The sequence below is a fragment of the Vidua macroura genome, chromosome 16, assembly GCF_024509145.1.
Source record: "Vidua macroura isolate BioBank_ID:100142 chromosome 16, ASM2450914v1, whole genome shotgun sequence".
Classification (NCBI taxonomy): domain Eukaryota; kingdom Metazoa; phylum Chordata; class Aves; order Passeriformes; family Viduidae; genus Vidua; species Vidua macroura.
In genome coordinates this window covers 9,688,806-9,706,248 of record NC_071586.1, presented here as the reverse complement: position 1 = coordinate 9,706,248, position 17,443 = coordinate 9,688,806, and the positions used below count along the sequence as shown (strand labels likewise).

Here is a 17,443-nt window from a genome sequence, read left to right as displayed (position 1 = left end):
ATGAATAATTAAGGCTGTATCACACCACTGTCACAATGGGTGGCTGGAACATCGTGGACAAAAGTTACAATTTCCTATTTCAGGATCTGCCATACAAATTCCAAAAGCCATGAGGAACCTACAGTGATGTGCAGGGAGCACTGATAGCACTTGCTTAGCCATGGAGGTCTAACCACATGTCAAAACTTCATGGAACTTTATTAAATTTATTATATTCAGTTTTTTCCTCTTTCGTTTTTATCTGTTTAAGTGCTTGCTTTGAGGGACAATATGATCTCAGCATTCATCATTAAGAAAAAAAGTACACATTAATTTTGTACTCAGAATATCAGCCTTTTCTTTGGGGTTGCCAATACCAGTTCTTTTCAGAATACAGCTCGTAACAGTAACATTCTTCCTCAAAACTATCACTTGTGGCAGCAAGGGATCCCCAGACCAAACAAAAACTAAGTTTTTTGAGTCTAGAATCAAAAGGTCATCTGATAGCAGCTTTCAGAAGAGAGATCTCTGAAGGGTGAGTGGCTCCTGTTTTAATATATTTTTTTAACATTGTTCAACATTTAGCAGAGGATACATGTTTATTCTACCCCCTTAATGGGAATATCTCATTCAATAGAAACAAAAGCTCTGGCATATCTGTTAATATCATGGTGATTTTAACTGTGCAGAGAAGCATCCAGCAATGTTTATCCTGGATGATGCAAGAGAGCTGCTATGGCAATTACATGTATTTACCGTGGTTAGTTATTTAGGAAATATCTTGGAACTACATTTAAAGTAACTGGCTTGTTAAGGCTTTTCACTAAAATAAAGTGTGTAAAAAGAATGCCCATTAATAAATACTGGTGGCTAACATCATTAAACTAGCCTTGAGTTCACATGCCAGATTTCCAAGGTCAGGTACAAGCACTGAGCCCTTTTATTCTCACAGAGTTTTAAATTTGTTTGGTTTCTGTAAACACACATCTCTCAAATTGTACCTCTGGAAAAGCCACTCCCTGTCTGACTTCACATTGTCAGAAAGACAATCTCTTCAAGTACAATTTATACAGTGGAAAATTGGAATGAGAAGCACCAAAACTACCTCTTGTCTTTTAAAAAAGATTTTTATTTCTGTTTTTAAATAGCTTGACAAAACCCATCCATTGGTACTCTGAGTTCAAATGTAAACAGTTACAATACATTACCGCCGTGTATTGATTTTGTACATTAACCTATTTGCAGTGACAATCCATAAGACAAGGCAAACTGAAATGCACTGTACTAAGATGTACTAACAATGCCATAACTGAAAATACTCCAAAGACTGTAACTCCCTCCTGTGGTGTGAGTGAGCAGCTTCGCCCTCAACAGCTTCTGGCAGCTTGGGGAGCACTCCCCATATTCCAAAGTCTCTATTCAGGTTCCAAGTCCACTATGGAAACTTCTCTCCCAAGTTAAAAGTGTCACAATACATTTTTAAAATACATACAAAGTTGTAAACATCTTTCTCTGGAACAAAAAAAATAAATGGTTTGTGCCAGCCTTCTCCACCTCCCACATTGCAATAAAATAAAAAAAAATAATAAAAACAAAATAGGGCCAAAGGCCATACACTAAAATTGTTCTGCAGGGATGTCATCACAGTTTACAGGAAGTATTGAGTATCAGCATTGAAAATTAGTCACCATCAGGTAACAGAACCCATTTTCAAGAAATGGTTTCACTCAACTTCAAGTGATGAATCAGGCACTAAATATTTGATTTCTCTACTTTTAAGAACAAAGGCTTAAATTACATTTAGGTATTATGTTTGATAATAGCTAAAACTGACTACAAATAGAAAATTAAACACTGATACTTTTGCAAGTTTGGGTTTTGACCACTTTTGCTATCAGGTTTATACTGATCTTCTACAAATAAGGAAGTATTTGCAAAACAGACTATACGTATATAGAGATCACACAAATAAAATAAACCTTTTCAAGACAGATTTTCTTTGTGGAAGTCCCTCTGGTCATTTTCTAAAATGTTTTAGCTTTTAAATTTATTTTATCATTAACAATGAAATAACCATCGTAGTCTGAATCTTGCATCACTAGTTCCAAAAATACTAAGGTAATTGAGATTTTGGGATGCAGTAGAGGATTCATTTCAAAGTACAATAGGATTTGCTCTTACCAGTGCAGGCTGGTAAAGGATAGCATTATTCTAGCACTTCTGTATTTATTATTCTTGTTTTCACACTGTCAGGAGATTGATATCTAAGACCTTGTAATTTAAGTATGACAGTTGATCATAAATATCAGTACTTTCATAGGCAACATTTGGTTTATTTTAAAGTTCTATCAAGTGCAGCTCTTCCTTGAGGATTAGAGGCTCTGCAGGCTAAAAAGGGCTCTCCCCCCACCCCCAGTTACTGGCTGTGCATCAGAAACAAGTGGCAGAACACATTTTATTCTTAGGGGGAAAAAAAAAGGTTTCAAAATATTTACATATTCTTTAAGGTACCCTTTAATTTTTTGAAAAGTTACACTAAGTTCTAACCTTAATGTATTTTGTAAGCCCCAGATTCTAGCTGCAATTCTCAGCTGTCAGAAGTACCACATACTCAAATTAAATAGTGGATTTTAATTGAAGCAGCTGTTTCAAAGAGATAAAAAGCAGAAATGTGTCACGTTGACTACATATTGCTCTCTAAGTTACACCACCTGTCATACACCCTAATGAGAGACTATGGACTCTTACATCTCTACATGGTTTCTGTCAATTTGTTGTGCATAATTAATTACAGGACAATGTTTCTGAGGTGGAACAAAATATCAGCATATGCTTATGCTGAGAAACTATAGGGAGAGAAATATATGCATGACCAGGCCATAAAAACAAAAAGAGGAACCTGACAATACAATTATATATTAGGAGGGTACATATAGGCTTGCTTCTTCCAAAAATTAAATGTGTATACTTATAAGGGGCAGAGGTGGAGAGAAGGAGAAAGAAGCAAACTTTGGCAAAGTTTAGGAAAGTGCTGTCTTTACAGTCCTAATGATAACTTAAAAAAAAAAAAAAAAGAGAAATAAACCACAAACAAACAACAAACCACCAAACCTCAAACAACAGCAAAACCAAACCTAACACTGGAAAAGCAAAAGGCTAAAACATGTCTACAGCTAGAGCTGTCCCCTGTGCAGGATGATGCAGACACACAGTAGCTGAGATTGCACTGGCTGAAAACCACACGGAGAAGTAACACCACCATCTCTACTGCGTTTTGCACTGCAGCATCAGAAAGTAAATAAGCATTTGCATAAGCATCCCAACATCATACTGTGGTAAAACACTTTTTATCTACATGCAGAGCTCTGTGCACACATTTAAAAGTATATTTTCTTTTCATAGCAGTATACTACATAGCAAATTTTCTCTCAAGTGTAACTAGTAGGAAATTCTCTTAATATTGAGTATTTTCTTATTTCATTTCTAATGGCAGAAATAAAACTTTGCTATGTATTGCAGGAAGGATCTGGACACTAATCAATGAAGTTTTAGATAGCACAAGTTGTTCAGTAGAACCCTGACATTTTGCTTAGGAATAACCTCTTCCTAGAGAAGGATGAGAGACAAAAATACAGAAATACGAAGGCAACTCCTGGTTGAGTATAAAGGTCCCTTACCCCTACTAAGAATGTTATTTTTCTGTACTGTAATAATCATCTGAGACAGCCCTAACAGCACAGTAACTCAGGAAAGTTTTCCACATTGGACATAGTGAAGCCATGAAACTCCACACAAACTGGTTCTTGGCCAAGACACCTTCCATCTTTTGAGATGAGTTAATATCTGTAGAACAAAACAATCTGTAGAACAGTGGCCTAAACCACAGTGTTAGATTTATCTATAGTTTCAAAGGATGGATGCCATCCTTCAGGTTCCTTATTCTCCCTCCAGACAGGGAAAGCCATTTAAACATTGTCTCAGTCAGGGCAGGCAGTTCTGTTAGTGCAAGAACAGCGCTTTCGATCCATGGCCTCCCCAGGCTTAAAGTGCAGCATATTACATGAGATTTTAACATACCAAACTATGCTTTATTTGAATTTCAGAAGGAATGTTCAAGTTAAAATTACCTTTTAGGTTTTAAACAATAAAATTGAAGGCAAGGTACATAAACTATCTTAAAATGGATTAAATCCACTTATTTAAGTATTCTTTGTATCTTATGGTCAATATACATATAATACACAACAAACAACCATCATCTCACTTAGCTGTATTGTATTTAAAGTGATCCTGTAATAAGTGATGAAAGGCCACACACTCAAACAAGACTTTGCTGAAAATAGGACTCTATTAGCTGGACTGTGATATGTAACACAATTCAATATTCCAAGATCTCCTCCATAGGCTTGTCATCAATAAGGAGAAAACCCTTGGCACTCTGCTGTACACACATTTTAAATTCTAGTTTATTGGTAGTGTCTCTCATGTTTCACTCACCCCCCTTTGAAATTGCCATGAAAAAAGGTGCATTAAAAACTGCGGGTTTATGCCTTTAGCTACTCCTCTTGCCTGTTAACATGACAATCTCACCTACAAGTTCTTGTATAGAACTATGGTTCCCAAAACATGTAGTTCCCAAATGACATATATCAGAGAATGTTCCAGGCCAAACCAGTCAGCTGTACAAACAAGGTTTCAAGTAACAACTGCAGGTACAGCTGTGCCAATTGATCCTTTGTACAGAAGTCCAAGCACTCAAGTTTGGGTGCAGGACTGTGTTCATGCACATCTGAAGGTAAGGCTCACCATACAGGGAGGGTATGGCTGTACCTATGGAGCTGCATAGAGATTAATATGGAGTTGCACAACATTGTCTTTAGCAATCAAGCCAGCTTAAACAGGCTCCAACCCCTCCCTGGAAGGCCCTCCAGCCTTCTTTCCTCTGCCCTCAACTCTGCCAAGTGTTTTTTGGGTCAAGATACAGGCAGACAGCAGCCTTACACCATAACTCCAAGCCACAGACATTTGGAGAAGTGTCTGTTTCTGGTGTTCTGGCATGTCAGATCCACATCACTTGAGGAATCTTGAACCTCTGCAACCTCTGTTAATTTGTGTTAATACCACTCACTGCAAGGCTGATAAATTACAGCAGTGGAGATGAGAGTGGATGGCTTGACTAAGAGGGAACTGCTGCTGTCAGAGTAATTACTTACAATACATAATCCAGTATTATTCTGGGGCTTTCGGTCACTCCATGACAGGTAATTGCATGGTCAAATGTCCACAAGTTAAACAATCATTTAAATGCACACCAGGGAGAAGTTATTTTCTAAATTAAAGTAAGTAGCATTTCATCTCTTTTAGCATCCAAAAGAAACAATCAGCCAATGGGGATCATGAAAACACAACATATCACTTAACATAAAAAGTAATATCTTATTTTCAGCACTCAAATAAGATTTTAAAATTTCAACACTTTTCTCCCTAAGACTGATAATCAGCATCTCGTCTTCATAATCAAGGACTTCTCTACACTTGTGTGCTAACAGTTCAATAACCACCACACTGGAAACTACTGGCTTTCCAGCTAAGTTCAGTTCAAACTCAATGCAAGATCACTTCCTCTCTTTCCAAGATGAAGCAAGATCAGCTGGCAAAAAGGATACCTAGTGTGTGAACCACTTTACTCCACATTAAGTTCGCACTTTTAACTCAGAGTCAAGGGAAAGCTGAAAATGCATCCTAACCCACACACCAATAGCTCCCTCTTTATGTGAGCCTTTAGAGCACATTAAGCCGATCTACAGCAATGCCCCTGCTGAGAATTTTGGACACCAAGTTCAAAGTTTGACCTATTGCACTAGGAGTTTCTCCACTGAAGTGCCATCAGGAGCCTATTCCGCAAAATTCTATTCACCAGCAGCTCTATGGATTCCAGCATTCTTGCCCCGTGCTTTGGCAAACCTCATTATCACAAGCACCTCCCAAAGCCAAAGTCAGGCCCAGAAGCTATTACTGTACTTCAGCAATAACAATCACTCTTTCAAGGAAAAAATATTGTTTTAGAAAGTTGTTTACAGTGTGTATTGTAGCACAATAAAGCTCACAAGGTATTGTTAAATTAGAGCAGTACCATCCTTGGAAAGGAACACTGCTGAGAATTATGCTGTATTAAAGACCACCCTCCAAACAGCTTTCCAGTTCAAAGTGTTCTAAGGACTGACACATCAGTTGCTGTTGGATTCAGAGCAGGAATTCAATTCTACAAGAAACAAATTTCATTGGAAATGGATATAAATAGTAGTAGCCAGAACACTCCACTAATACAAACTCTATAGAAAACAAAGTATCTGTGCTAATCAAATTGGGGTTTAGTTTAGTGTTAACAGCAGACCTGCAGAAGTCCCAGAGTCTGAAGATTATGAAGTTCTTTGCACTCAGATGCAGCTATTCCTTATAAAAAAAAAGTCCCTATTCTTCCATCAGCCAGTTTAACTAGCAATTATACGACTAGAGTTTTTACTTCAGCTAATTCTCACTAAAACCTGAACTGTAACCTTGTCTCTCTTATTTTCTGCTAATATTAAAAATAGTCGTTATTAAAATCTCAGTACTTTTTTACCTTCACTACTGCATACCAGAGACCTGCTAGTGCAAAAGCTAGCACAGAGATTACCAGCTGTATGATGTGAAAATTATTAGTCACATACTCTATATTCATAAGCATTTGCTCATATCCAAGTGTTTGCTCTGAAGATACAAGGTTTAAGCAATAAAACAAAATACATGGTTTCTGGTTGTTTGAGAGTCCCAAAGCAGAGTTGTTCAGAGAGGCAACTGGATTATAACAGGAATCAGGAAGTCCACCAAGCTCCAATGCTTTAAAAAATACAAACTGCAATTCATTCTCTTTGCTACTGCTCATTTCTAATTTCAGAAACCACAGGTTTTTATTATACTGCAAATTTCCCAGCCAGAATTGTGCAAAACATACAAAGTTGTCTCCTGGGCAGCCTGAGCTGAAGTCTCCAGAAATGCTGCAAGCTTCTTCCAGCCAGCCTGTTACTGAAATGCCACCAATGCAGTGAGAAACCCTATCAAGATTGTCTTTCCCAGAAGGAAAATGCAGATGAAATGAATCCTTCCAAGGAGCAGCTGCACTTGAGTTCATCCCTGCTGATTCACTGAAGCTCAGAGGCATTTCCTTGCCAACAGAAGACAGAGGTATAGTATTAAAGAGAGAAAAATTCCTGGTGTTATGTAACTCTTGTAAACTGCTACTATGGTTTTGAGAACTGTCCAACATGGAATGCACGTGTGTCAGATGAGCTGCTGGCTTGTGCTGATCTGGGCCATTGTCACAAACTAGTTTCTGGATAAAATCTTCTTTCTTCATACTTCTAGAGCACAGGAGCACAGCTTTGCTGCTTCACAGCAAGCTGGATTTGAAGAAGAGTGTGACAGACTCCAGTTGCAGCATACAGCGGAAGCAGCACACCAAGTCAATGGATCTCAATATGGACCTAAAGAGAAAGAATGCAGGAAGTTATTACACTGATAACCCAGTTTCCTGGTTTCCAGTGTATTGAACCAAAAATAATTAACAATCTTTCACATAAAGAATAACCCAGCTACAGAAAGTAACAGTTGTCCCAACAGATGAGTCTCCCTACAGGCTGCTTGAGCACATCCAGAGGGGTAGGAAGCATGCCCAAATACCAACTGCCCTTCTATAGTTTCAGTTTAATCTGCTACAAGCTCTCTTTTGGTGACAGGCATGAAAGTGAGTCAGCAAAGGAGCAGCCGGAGAGATTCGCTGTGTAACAGCAGCGTTTCCCTTCACCAGTAGACACACAGGCTGGGACTGATGAGAGGCTTAACAGGAAAGGTTAATATTAAAGTAATCTTCCTGTAAACAGAAGTGCAAGCTGAAATCAGACACACAACACTGGAAATCAACAAAAACTTGCCACAGGGAACTGGTCGGACTGGCTGCCCCAGCACAGTTAGCGGGTGTCAGCTGTAGCACAAAGGACAAGTTGGTGGTGCTCCAGGAAAACCACTCTGTACCAACACTGATAACGAGCAAAGGCAAGGCTTTTTCAGCTACCAGGGTTACTAAGCTACGTGTACAACTCCTGGCCATCTGGCTCATTTTCAAGCTTCAGAATTTTAGGGCAAATTGCAAAAACAAAAATAGGAGATGCTACATTTTGACCTCTTCCCATTTCAAATTACCTTTTACAAGTAACAAACTCCAACCAGACTTGTTTTTCAACCCTTGGCCACTGGCCAGATGTCAAAAACGTTCATTACAGCTATGTTTACAAGGAGAAAGAGTGTCTGATCGTTGGCTAGAACAGATGTTTGTAGTGACAGAGCACAGCCTGTTTCTGCTGCCAGTTACGTTAAAAGTAAATCTTTCATTTCATCATAAAAACAATGGAACTTCAACCCTACAACAGGTCAAAGCTGTTAGAGAGTTCCACGTTTTGTAGAAACGGGCTCAAAACAGGAGAGATACAAATTAAATCTAAAGCATCTATTTCATGCAATAACATTGGTATTTAAAACAGTCTGCATTTTCCGTGCTGCAACTGTTCTTGATTTCAAAAAACCCAATCAACTGATGAAGGAAATTGTTTTCTCTGCTCCTTACAAGGTGTCAGGACCGTGCTATCAAAGTGCACATATTCCCAATTTATTCCCAGCATTTAAGTCAACTACGGCTTAGGAAAAGGAACAGGAAAGCGGCACGTTTGCTGCTAACGCGCAGAGCAAGCAGCCCAGCGGGGCACTCGCAGCTGGCCACCGGCAGGGGCAAGGCTCGGGGCCGCATCCGTGCACAGCCCCAGCGACACTGCCCCGGTGGCACAGGGCCGGGCACAGCCCCCGCCCCGGCGCACGGACGGACATCGTTCGGGGGGCGCTCCGCCGTTATTCGGGGGAGCGGCTGCGAACCGCCCCCGGGCCCGGCCGGTGACACCGGGACACGAGCCCGGCCCAGCCCCGCCGCCCCCGCCCACCTGCAGCCGCACGTTGAGCATCATGGAGGCGACGATGTAGAGGTAGGGGAAGTTGATGCGAAGCTTCCAGGCCAGGTCGAAGAAGATGAGGAGGGTCCTGGTGAGCCCCTTGCAGAACACGCCGTAGGACCTGGCCGCGGCCGACTGGGAGAGCCTGGCAGCGAGTGCGGACAGAGCCGCCGCCATAAACCCGCCCCCGCTCCCGCGGCCGCGCCGCGCCCGGGCGCCGCCGCCGCCTCCCCGCGCTGCGCGTGCCCGCCGGCCGGGGCGCGCGGCCGGGCGTCAGCACCGCGCGTGCGCCGGTCGGGCCGGGCCGCCGCAGCGCGCGACCCTGCTGGCTGCGCATGCGCGAGAGGCGGGCGGGGCGGGCGCGGGGGCTGGCCCCGCCCCTCGGCACGGCCGGGCCCGGCCCGGCCCTCGGGTGTCGGTGGCGGGCGGGCAGCGCGTGGGGCCAGCACGGCGACCATCGAGTCCTGCTGCTGGCCCTGCACAGGGCACGCCCCAGGAATCCCGCCGTGTGGCCGAGAGCCTTGTCCGGACGCTTCTTGCACTCTTGTGAGGTTTGGTGCTGTGACCGCTTCCCTGGAGTCTGTTCCAGCCCCACCGCCCTGTGGGGAGAAGCCTGCTACTGACCCAACTTCAGCCTCCCCTGGGTTACCGGGATTCAACCCAGTTTGTGAGGGCTTGACCCAGGGGTGCTCTCCGGCCTGCTCAGTGACACCTGCACTGATGGGTGTCGTAGAGCCATGGAGTGGTCTGGGTTGGAAGGACCTTTCAGGCCACCCAGTTCCACCCCCGTGCCATGGGCAGGGACACCTTCCACTGTCCAGGTTGTTCCAAGGCCCAGCCAGCCTGGCCTTGGACACTGCCAGGGCTGGGACAGCCACAGCTTCTCCACAACCTGTGCCAGGTTCTCACCTCCCTCACATGGGGGAATTTTCTCCTAACATCTAAACCCACTGTCTTTCAGTGTGAAATGTCAGTAATGGTTTCTGGGTTTGGGTGCGGTTTTTTGTTATTATTTTGTTTAGGCAGCCATGTGATGAATTCAGTGAGAGAGTTACTGTCACAAGGAAATGCTTGCTTTGCCTTTCAAGTCAATACTTGAGTTACATAATAAATTAAAAATACACTCTCTAGGTCCTGGTTACACACAAGATTTTAAAACCATTTTGCAAACATTTCCTAGGAAGGTCTTTGAGATAATTACCATCATGACACTTTTCAAGTCGGCAAAAAATGTTCCAACAGATGAACAATTGACCAATATAATTTTTGGACATGGCCCCATTTTTTCCCCTAGAACTGTTCTTTACAGCTTCCATTCAATCAACTTTCAATAACTTTTCAATAAAAATCAATACATGGACCTAAACTTCTTATAAAATACTATTTTAGTGACACAGAATCAAGCTGATGTATAGAGAAAGAATAATTCCAGAGCAGGACATTTAGCAGCTTTCCATTGCTAATTGAAAAACCAGTAGGATACACAAAGGTTTAATCAGGAAGCAGATTAACTTTATATTTACCAGTAGATGTCTGCCAGTCTCATTAGTTCTGGCTCGTGTTGTACATTGCTACAGATGTGACACAGTATCAATTTTAATATCTTGATTAAGAGTAAATTACTTTCTACACTAAAATAGGCAATATAATTACTAAATTAGGTCATAATAACAAGTTAGCATCAGTATTTATTTGGATCTAATTATTTCATTAAATGGTGAGATTGATAAAACACTCTTTAGCTTTCCAACAAAGAAATTAGCAGATAATGCAATTGAATGCCAGTTGAAGAGATTTACCAGATTTTGTCACGTGAAGATTTGGAAATTAGCTAATTATTTTGATAGTGAAACTAAACCTCAGAGGCATCCCACACTTCCTCTTTTGATTTCAGCTCTGTCATGGTGGTAAAATCATTTTCAATTTAGCTAAAACACTGATTACTTTCATATGCAGAAGTCCAAAACTATTGACATGCAATTTGCAGCTGATGCCTGTAGAGATCATTTTCCATCACTTTAATGCCATCATCTCACTTTTGCTTCTTAGCCCTGACTTGTGTTTTTCTGTTGCATCAGAGAACATCTTTATCTGTTCTAAAATGTTCATATTCTATTTCATTTTACCTGAAATTTCTTCTCAGGTATTCAGATATTCCTCTATTCAAAGAAGGAATGGTGTGAGTCAGCATGATGAGTTGTTACATTTTCAAAACATCCCCTTAAGCTTTCTCAGTATATATCAATAATATTTAGTAGTTCCTCAGAGGTTTATGAAAAAATTCTTTTTCTTGGCTCTGCAGCATGATACAGAACAATCCTTGTCCTTGAGATCAGGTGTCAAGGCCTCTCTCCAAGAACTAATAATGACACAGATAAAGTGTGAACAGTGAGTGTGAAAATGGGACAGAGTTTAGGGTTTTTTATGCTTACAGTTCTTTTTTTCTGGTGCCTTTTATATCCACTGCTGTGTAGGCAAAAATTGCACTAACTGATTGCAAAAGACCAAGTTCAAAGAGACACTTGGAAGAGGGGAAAAGTCAAATATTTTAGATTTAATAGAATGAAAGTTCAGTTAAAAAAAAAAAAAAAAAAAAAAAAAAAAAAAAAAAAAAAACCCAAAAAAAACCCAAAAAAACCCCAAAAAAAACCAGAGAGTTCCAACAAACCCCTTCTTGTGAGTGGGGTTTTTAGGAGTGAAAGGAAACTTGTCATCAGCTGTGGTGGCCTGGTGCCTTCCTTCCCCTGCAGTGACCTGCCAGGACACTCCCAGGCACGCCTCAGGGAGTTTATTGTCCCCAGTGACAAAAGCACTGATTTTGTGATGACATCGAGCTGAGAGCCCTCCCTCTCCAAAACCCCTCAGAAAATGACCAGCACAACACACTGGATTGGCACAACGTGACATGAGCAAGTGACAGTCACATGCAGGGGATGCCACTGACAGCAGGGACAGCTCCCACACGACCTGCTGGGTTATAACAGTGTTGCACACAGAAACACAGTGACATTAAAAATGCATAACAGAGGTGTTTTTAATCTGTTTATTAAAGGCTGGATCTCACAATAATTCAAAATACCCAAGTGCCAGCAGTAAGCAGAAATGCCCAAAAATACCCAGCTGCATCTCTTGGTAAAACAAAAGGTGGTTGATGTATGTCACTGTTAGCCTGGAGTGTTTTACAAACAGAACAATTTTGTAATTTTTATATTTAGGAAGTGGGGAATAAATAAAATACCTTATTTTGAGAAGTTATCCTCTTTGCCAAAATTGTAACTTAGCAGCTTATCAGTATAAAATCACTGGGGGAAAAAAAAACACTGTAGGTTTTCATACAATTTTTATATTCTATTTATGCTAAAATAAGTTATTTTGTATTTATTTATTATATCTATTACTCTTTAAAGTCCTTCAGAATTTCCACAAATGGTCCCAGTGAGTAATGGAGTTCAGAATATATAATCAATTTTTGACAATTGTCTTATTTCTGTAATAAATGTGCATTTCTGTTTCAAGTGTTGACCATGCTATGTGATGAACCCCTGATTTGAATTTCTGGCTTTGATCTAATGTGCTATTTGAAGCTGTCTGGTTTTTGTCTTGCTTTCCACTCCAAGAGAAGCTGTTCAGTTGGGATGTGAGTCACAGCTGTGCAGCATGACAGGAGGAAGTAGGCTTCTTCCCATTCCATCTGTTCTCAGACAAACCGACAACAGAAGGTTTGGTCCTTTTTTAAGTCCTAGCTCTGCTGAAGTCCGTAAGTTTGTCTGCAAATCTCGAGCAAAACAAACACTAAATCTTTCTAAGGAAGTCAGGGGCCACATCACAGCTTTTAGCTTTCGGTTTTATTCATGTAAAAAATGTCTGGACAATGGAAGGCAGCAAAACTAGTAATACCAAATGGGCTTATGTCATGGTTAAACCTTTCTATCCATTTTCTTGATATTTTAAGGCTCATTTCTGTGAAATGCATGATGTCAAGATAGAGGTTGAGGGGCACTTGCAGCTTCCATGTCTGTGTGTTTCAGCAATGCCTCACCTCAGGGCATGATGTGATGCCTATAAAAGGCTTATTCCCATGTTTCTGCTGAGGGAGTTACGGCGATAGAAAACTGAAGAGACACAGAGAGAAGGCTCAGGTCCTTGTTTATAAATATATAATGATGCCTCTATTCCAAGAAGCTCACAGCCATATACAGGGATTGCTGTGTGTAGTCCCACGGCCTTCCACAACAGTTGAAGCACTGTCTGTTACTGCTTGCTAAACCTGAGGGTAGACATCAGTGAATGCAGAGCCTTATGTGGTTTTTGTAACTGAAATTCCTGACAGAAGAGAGATTGATCAGAAGCTACCTAAAGAAAATACAGGACTTGTTTCTGTTTTATACTTATACCAGAGAAATCATCTATGCTAGAATCACATGAATGGGATGCATTTATTTTACAATGCTTTATTAATAATGTAGAGATTTACATACTAACATGTGATTTTATGCTCGTTTCATCTGTTCTTTCTGATGCAGCAAATGCTGACATTTAAAAGTTGTGGTTCCTTTTTTATTGCTGGCTTTGGTTCCTCTAGAGCAGACTGACTGCTATATTTGAACAGTACATATCACATGCAAGTACAGGGTTTTTTCAACAGTCAGGAAACTAATCATGCCAAAACTGTTTGCCTGGAATATCTATCCATTACTTGTGGATTAGACTTGTGGATTTTCTAACATTAATTTTATGTCATGGAACCTCTCCAAGTTCAGTGAAGATACTCTGAATTTCCTCCACACCAATAGTGTCACTTTCCCCAGTTAAAAATCTGTCATCCATTAGCTTGACAAAGAGATATCAACTAAAGAATTCGAGTATCATTAAACAAAAAACTTGGAATCTCAGGCAACTGTTAGGTGAGAGGCTTTAAGTGGTAGCTTCTGCCCAAACAGCTGGAATAAGTACTACTGTCTGGATTTAAAAACAGGAGGGCAAAGGGGCTCAGAGAGTGACAAGCCAGAAAGGTGGATAATACCATAGGTGGAACTAGAGTCCAGGAAGGAATTTTGGATGCTCACTGCTGTCTAACATTGACTTCTTTCTGCCAGTTACTCTGTACCTAATAGTACATCATTAAATACCTGATTTTGCCACCAACTCAAATTAGGGTCAAGCCTTAATTACAATTCTTACAAACAATTATGTCAGCTCTTTTAAGATGAAAAAGCATCTGGAAACCCCATTTTCTCCAGTAAGGTAAGTCCCTCTGGTTTTGTGTGAGGTTTGGGGTTTTTTTTTCTTCTGATTTTAATAGAAAATATCTAAAGAAGAGTGCAATATGCTGAAAACCTTATTCTACCCTCTAACACTTCACAGCTTTGCTTCACATAAAATTGGCTTTTGCAATTCAGTCCAAGCCCCGGGTTCCAGTGATTGTGAATTCCAGTTACAGCTTTTCACTCTAAACCAGTTTTTCCATTATTGTTAAGAACAGAAGGTTACTTTTGAACTCAGAATTGTACATGCTGTGTCCTGCAGGCAGCTGAACAGAACCACTGTCAGCTGGAGGTGTCATCTGTGAGTAAGGGAGCACACCTATGAATCACTGCCAGGTGTTCTGCTTGTTTCCCTGTACAAAGTGTACACTGGGCCTTCTCTACTTCTCTGTGGCTTCATTCATGAGCTGTCAGTTACAGACCACAGTAATAGTTGGGGATGAAAGATACTACAAAAGTGCAAATAATTATTGTCTCTGTAATGTTGATAGCCTGTGTCATGGTGAGTAGAACTTTCTGGTATTGCATCAGCGTGATTACCCTGCCACTCCCCATCCACAAAGGAGAATAATCCTCCCTCAGTGCCAGCACACACACAATACACACATTCAGGCAGTATCCCAAACAATCTTAAATAATGATTTCTTCTTGTTGCCTAAGAAAAAGGCTTTCAACAACAATTGTAATGGTGAGTGAAGACAAGGTGATAGAGCATAGAATAACATTAAGACTGATCTAAGCCTCAGCTATATGACTCATGATTTTATCAGAAGTATGGAAAGATTTATAATGGGTTATTGTCACTGCCATTCATTATTTTCTTCCATCCTACTCCTCTGTGAGGTGCATTTGTAACTGTCCTGTATACAGCTCAGCACTGCAGTCATATGTATCAAACTGAGAATTCTTCTGATAAGTTGACTGTTATTAACTTCTCACTCCTTTGTCCTATGTTTCATCCTGTAAGTTTCTTTTGTTAAATTAATGTTTCAGAATATTCCTTGTTGCTCTCTCTTCTCACTCTCAGGGGAAAATCCATACCTGCAAAGTGTTGAGTATTTGTAGCATAATGCAAGTTATCTTTTTCTCTTTAAAAACAAACACACTGCATGCTAAGTAAACCAAAAAAGATGCTAGAATAAAATAAAATGTAGCTGAAATATAGTAATGTATCACAATAGAATAATTATCACATCATGTATTTTAAGGAGCATATACACAAGTGTCTGCCAGGACAAATAAAGCTACTGTAAAAGAGATATCAGCTACGATTTCAAATGCAAATTTTTTTAAAATTCCAAAGGCCTTTTTTATAAAATTTGAGAAAATAAACATTTACAAATGTGTGGAGGAAAATTGTCTAAATATGTTGCCATTATCATCATCTATCCAAAGTGTAATATTATTTTTAATGACTAACAGTAAGTATTTCTGTAGGTATTTTCTAATGTTGTCAATTATATACCAAATTCAGTATAAAATTGTCAATTTAAAACCTATTTAAATCATGCCCTGGGTTTTAACGTAAGTATTTTTTGACAGTGCAAAACAATTGATCCCAAAACAACAGGGAGGATGAGCACTGAAAAGAACATATGTAAAAAGATAATGCTTGTCTCATGAGAGGATCATAAAACAATTAGTGCTAAAGTGTTTTGTCTGTTACAGCCTTCATCCTTGTCTTTGTGTGCTATTTTGTAATTGTATTGTAAATGCTGTTGTACCTCTTTTTCATAGAAAAAGCTCTAATCATCCCTCTGTTAGACACTGGATAAAAAAAGAACCAGTGAAGGAAGAGCTAGGTGGTGGATAATCAGAAGCAGTTTTATGTATCCCTGGAATGGTCCCATGTCCTGGGTCTGACATCAGTCAGACACTCGTGGTGCTGCTCTGTTGCTTGCAGCATCTCAGAGGCCGCAGAGGCTGTTGCAGCAGCCAGGAGCAGCAGGAGCGCGGTGACCCTGCCCACACCTCCCGTGCTCCTGCCCACACCTCCCTTCCGCAGCTCCCTCCTGCTGGGTACGGAGCGGCTGCCAGGTCACTGGCAGAGCCTGGGCTTGAAAGATACTGACCTGACATGGCAACTCATTTCAGATTCCATCTGTGTGAGGGAACACGGACATACAAGTGTTGCAAAAATAGACTCTAGGTTTGCAGTGAGAGTTAGGATTTCCTCTCTGATGGGAAATATCTGAGAATTACCTCTGCTCAATGAAAGAGACTAACTGTCTTGGAATGCTCTGTCCACTAATGAAGTTGCATTGTGGTATCAAAATAACTTAGAAATGTTCTGAAATTAAAAGGAGATCAAATCACTGGAAAACCACTTCTGATGGTGGTTTCATTCATTCTCACTTTGCAGGAGCAGTGTGTGCATGGGTCCTCTCCTCACTTCCTTCCAGGAACAGATGGCAACGCAAACAAAGGGAACTGTGCTTCTGTGCATCAGCCCAACCAGGACATGCTCTGGCAAGTAGAGCTATGGCAAGAACTAATTGTAGGAATTATGACTCTTGGGATCATCAGACCTGCTCTGCTTGGGTTCTGCTTCAGTATTTCATGGAAATAACTGGTTTGCTTGAGGAAAAAAAGACATCTAAAGCTCTGTGAGGCCTCACAATCCCTGAGCTCTCCCATCTTGAGAAGGCTGTACATGCACTGATCAGATCTAAAACTTGCCAGCACCATTAATATCACACACAGCACATCGAGAGGAGGGAGGATGGTGCGAAGATCCATAGATGAAGGGAAACAATCTGGCTCTGCAGTGACGGCACAGTGAGAGATGATCCCATGGTAGGTGCTTGTCTGGGAGAAGTGAGCACCTGCAGAGGGGAACGTTGCAGTGACCTGGCTTACAGGTGCGCAGTACCTCTGGGGTGTAAACACGTGCTTCAAGAGATGCCAAGAATGAGGCTGCTGCATGATGGGTGCCAGGCGTGATAGACGGGATACGTGGTGGTGTCAAAGGCAGCTCTGTGTTCGACAGCGACTTGTTACACGCGACAGGGCTGCTGTGGGACGATGCCCAGGCCCCTGTCCCTGACCGGGCTGCGGGCTTGTGCTAGCAGTGCCAGCGCTGGCATCCTCGCTCAGAACGCCTCCGCCTGAATACACCCCGCACGGATCAATGGCCAGGGCTGTGCTACTGACCCAGTGCAGGAG

At 41.1% G+C, this 17,443-nt stretch overlaps 1 protein-coding gene across 1 annotated transcript; it reads right to left on the bottom strand.

Moving 5' to 3' along the window:
* Positions 1–1,087: 1,087 nt before the first annotated feature.
* Positions 1,088–9,249, bottom strand: LOC128815247 (small integral membrane protein 10-like protein 2A). The gene is made up of 2 exons (XM_053991794.1): positions 9,006–9,249; positions 1,088–7,502 (listed from the first exon to the last, which is right to left on the bottom strand). The coding sequence occupies exons 1-2, from the start codon at positions 9,189–9,191 to the stop codon at positions 7,482–7,484; spliced, it is 207 nt and encodes a 68-aa protein (XP_053847769.1). The 5' UTR covers positions 9,192–9,249; the 3' UTR covers positions 1,088–7,481.
* Positions 9,250–17,443: the final 8,194 nt, after the last annotated feature.

Coding starts and splice junctions, on each gene's coding strand:
- LOC128815247 (XM_053991794.1), bottom strand. CDS start 9,191: ATGGCGGCGGCTCTGTCCGCACTCGCTGCCAGGCTCTCCCAGTCGGCC. Junction 7,503..9,005: donor TGCTCAACGTGCGGCTGCAG/GTGGGCGGGGGC, acceptor CTTTCTCTTTAG/GTCCATATTGAGATCCATTG.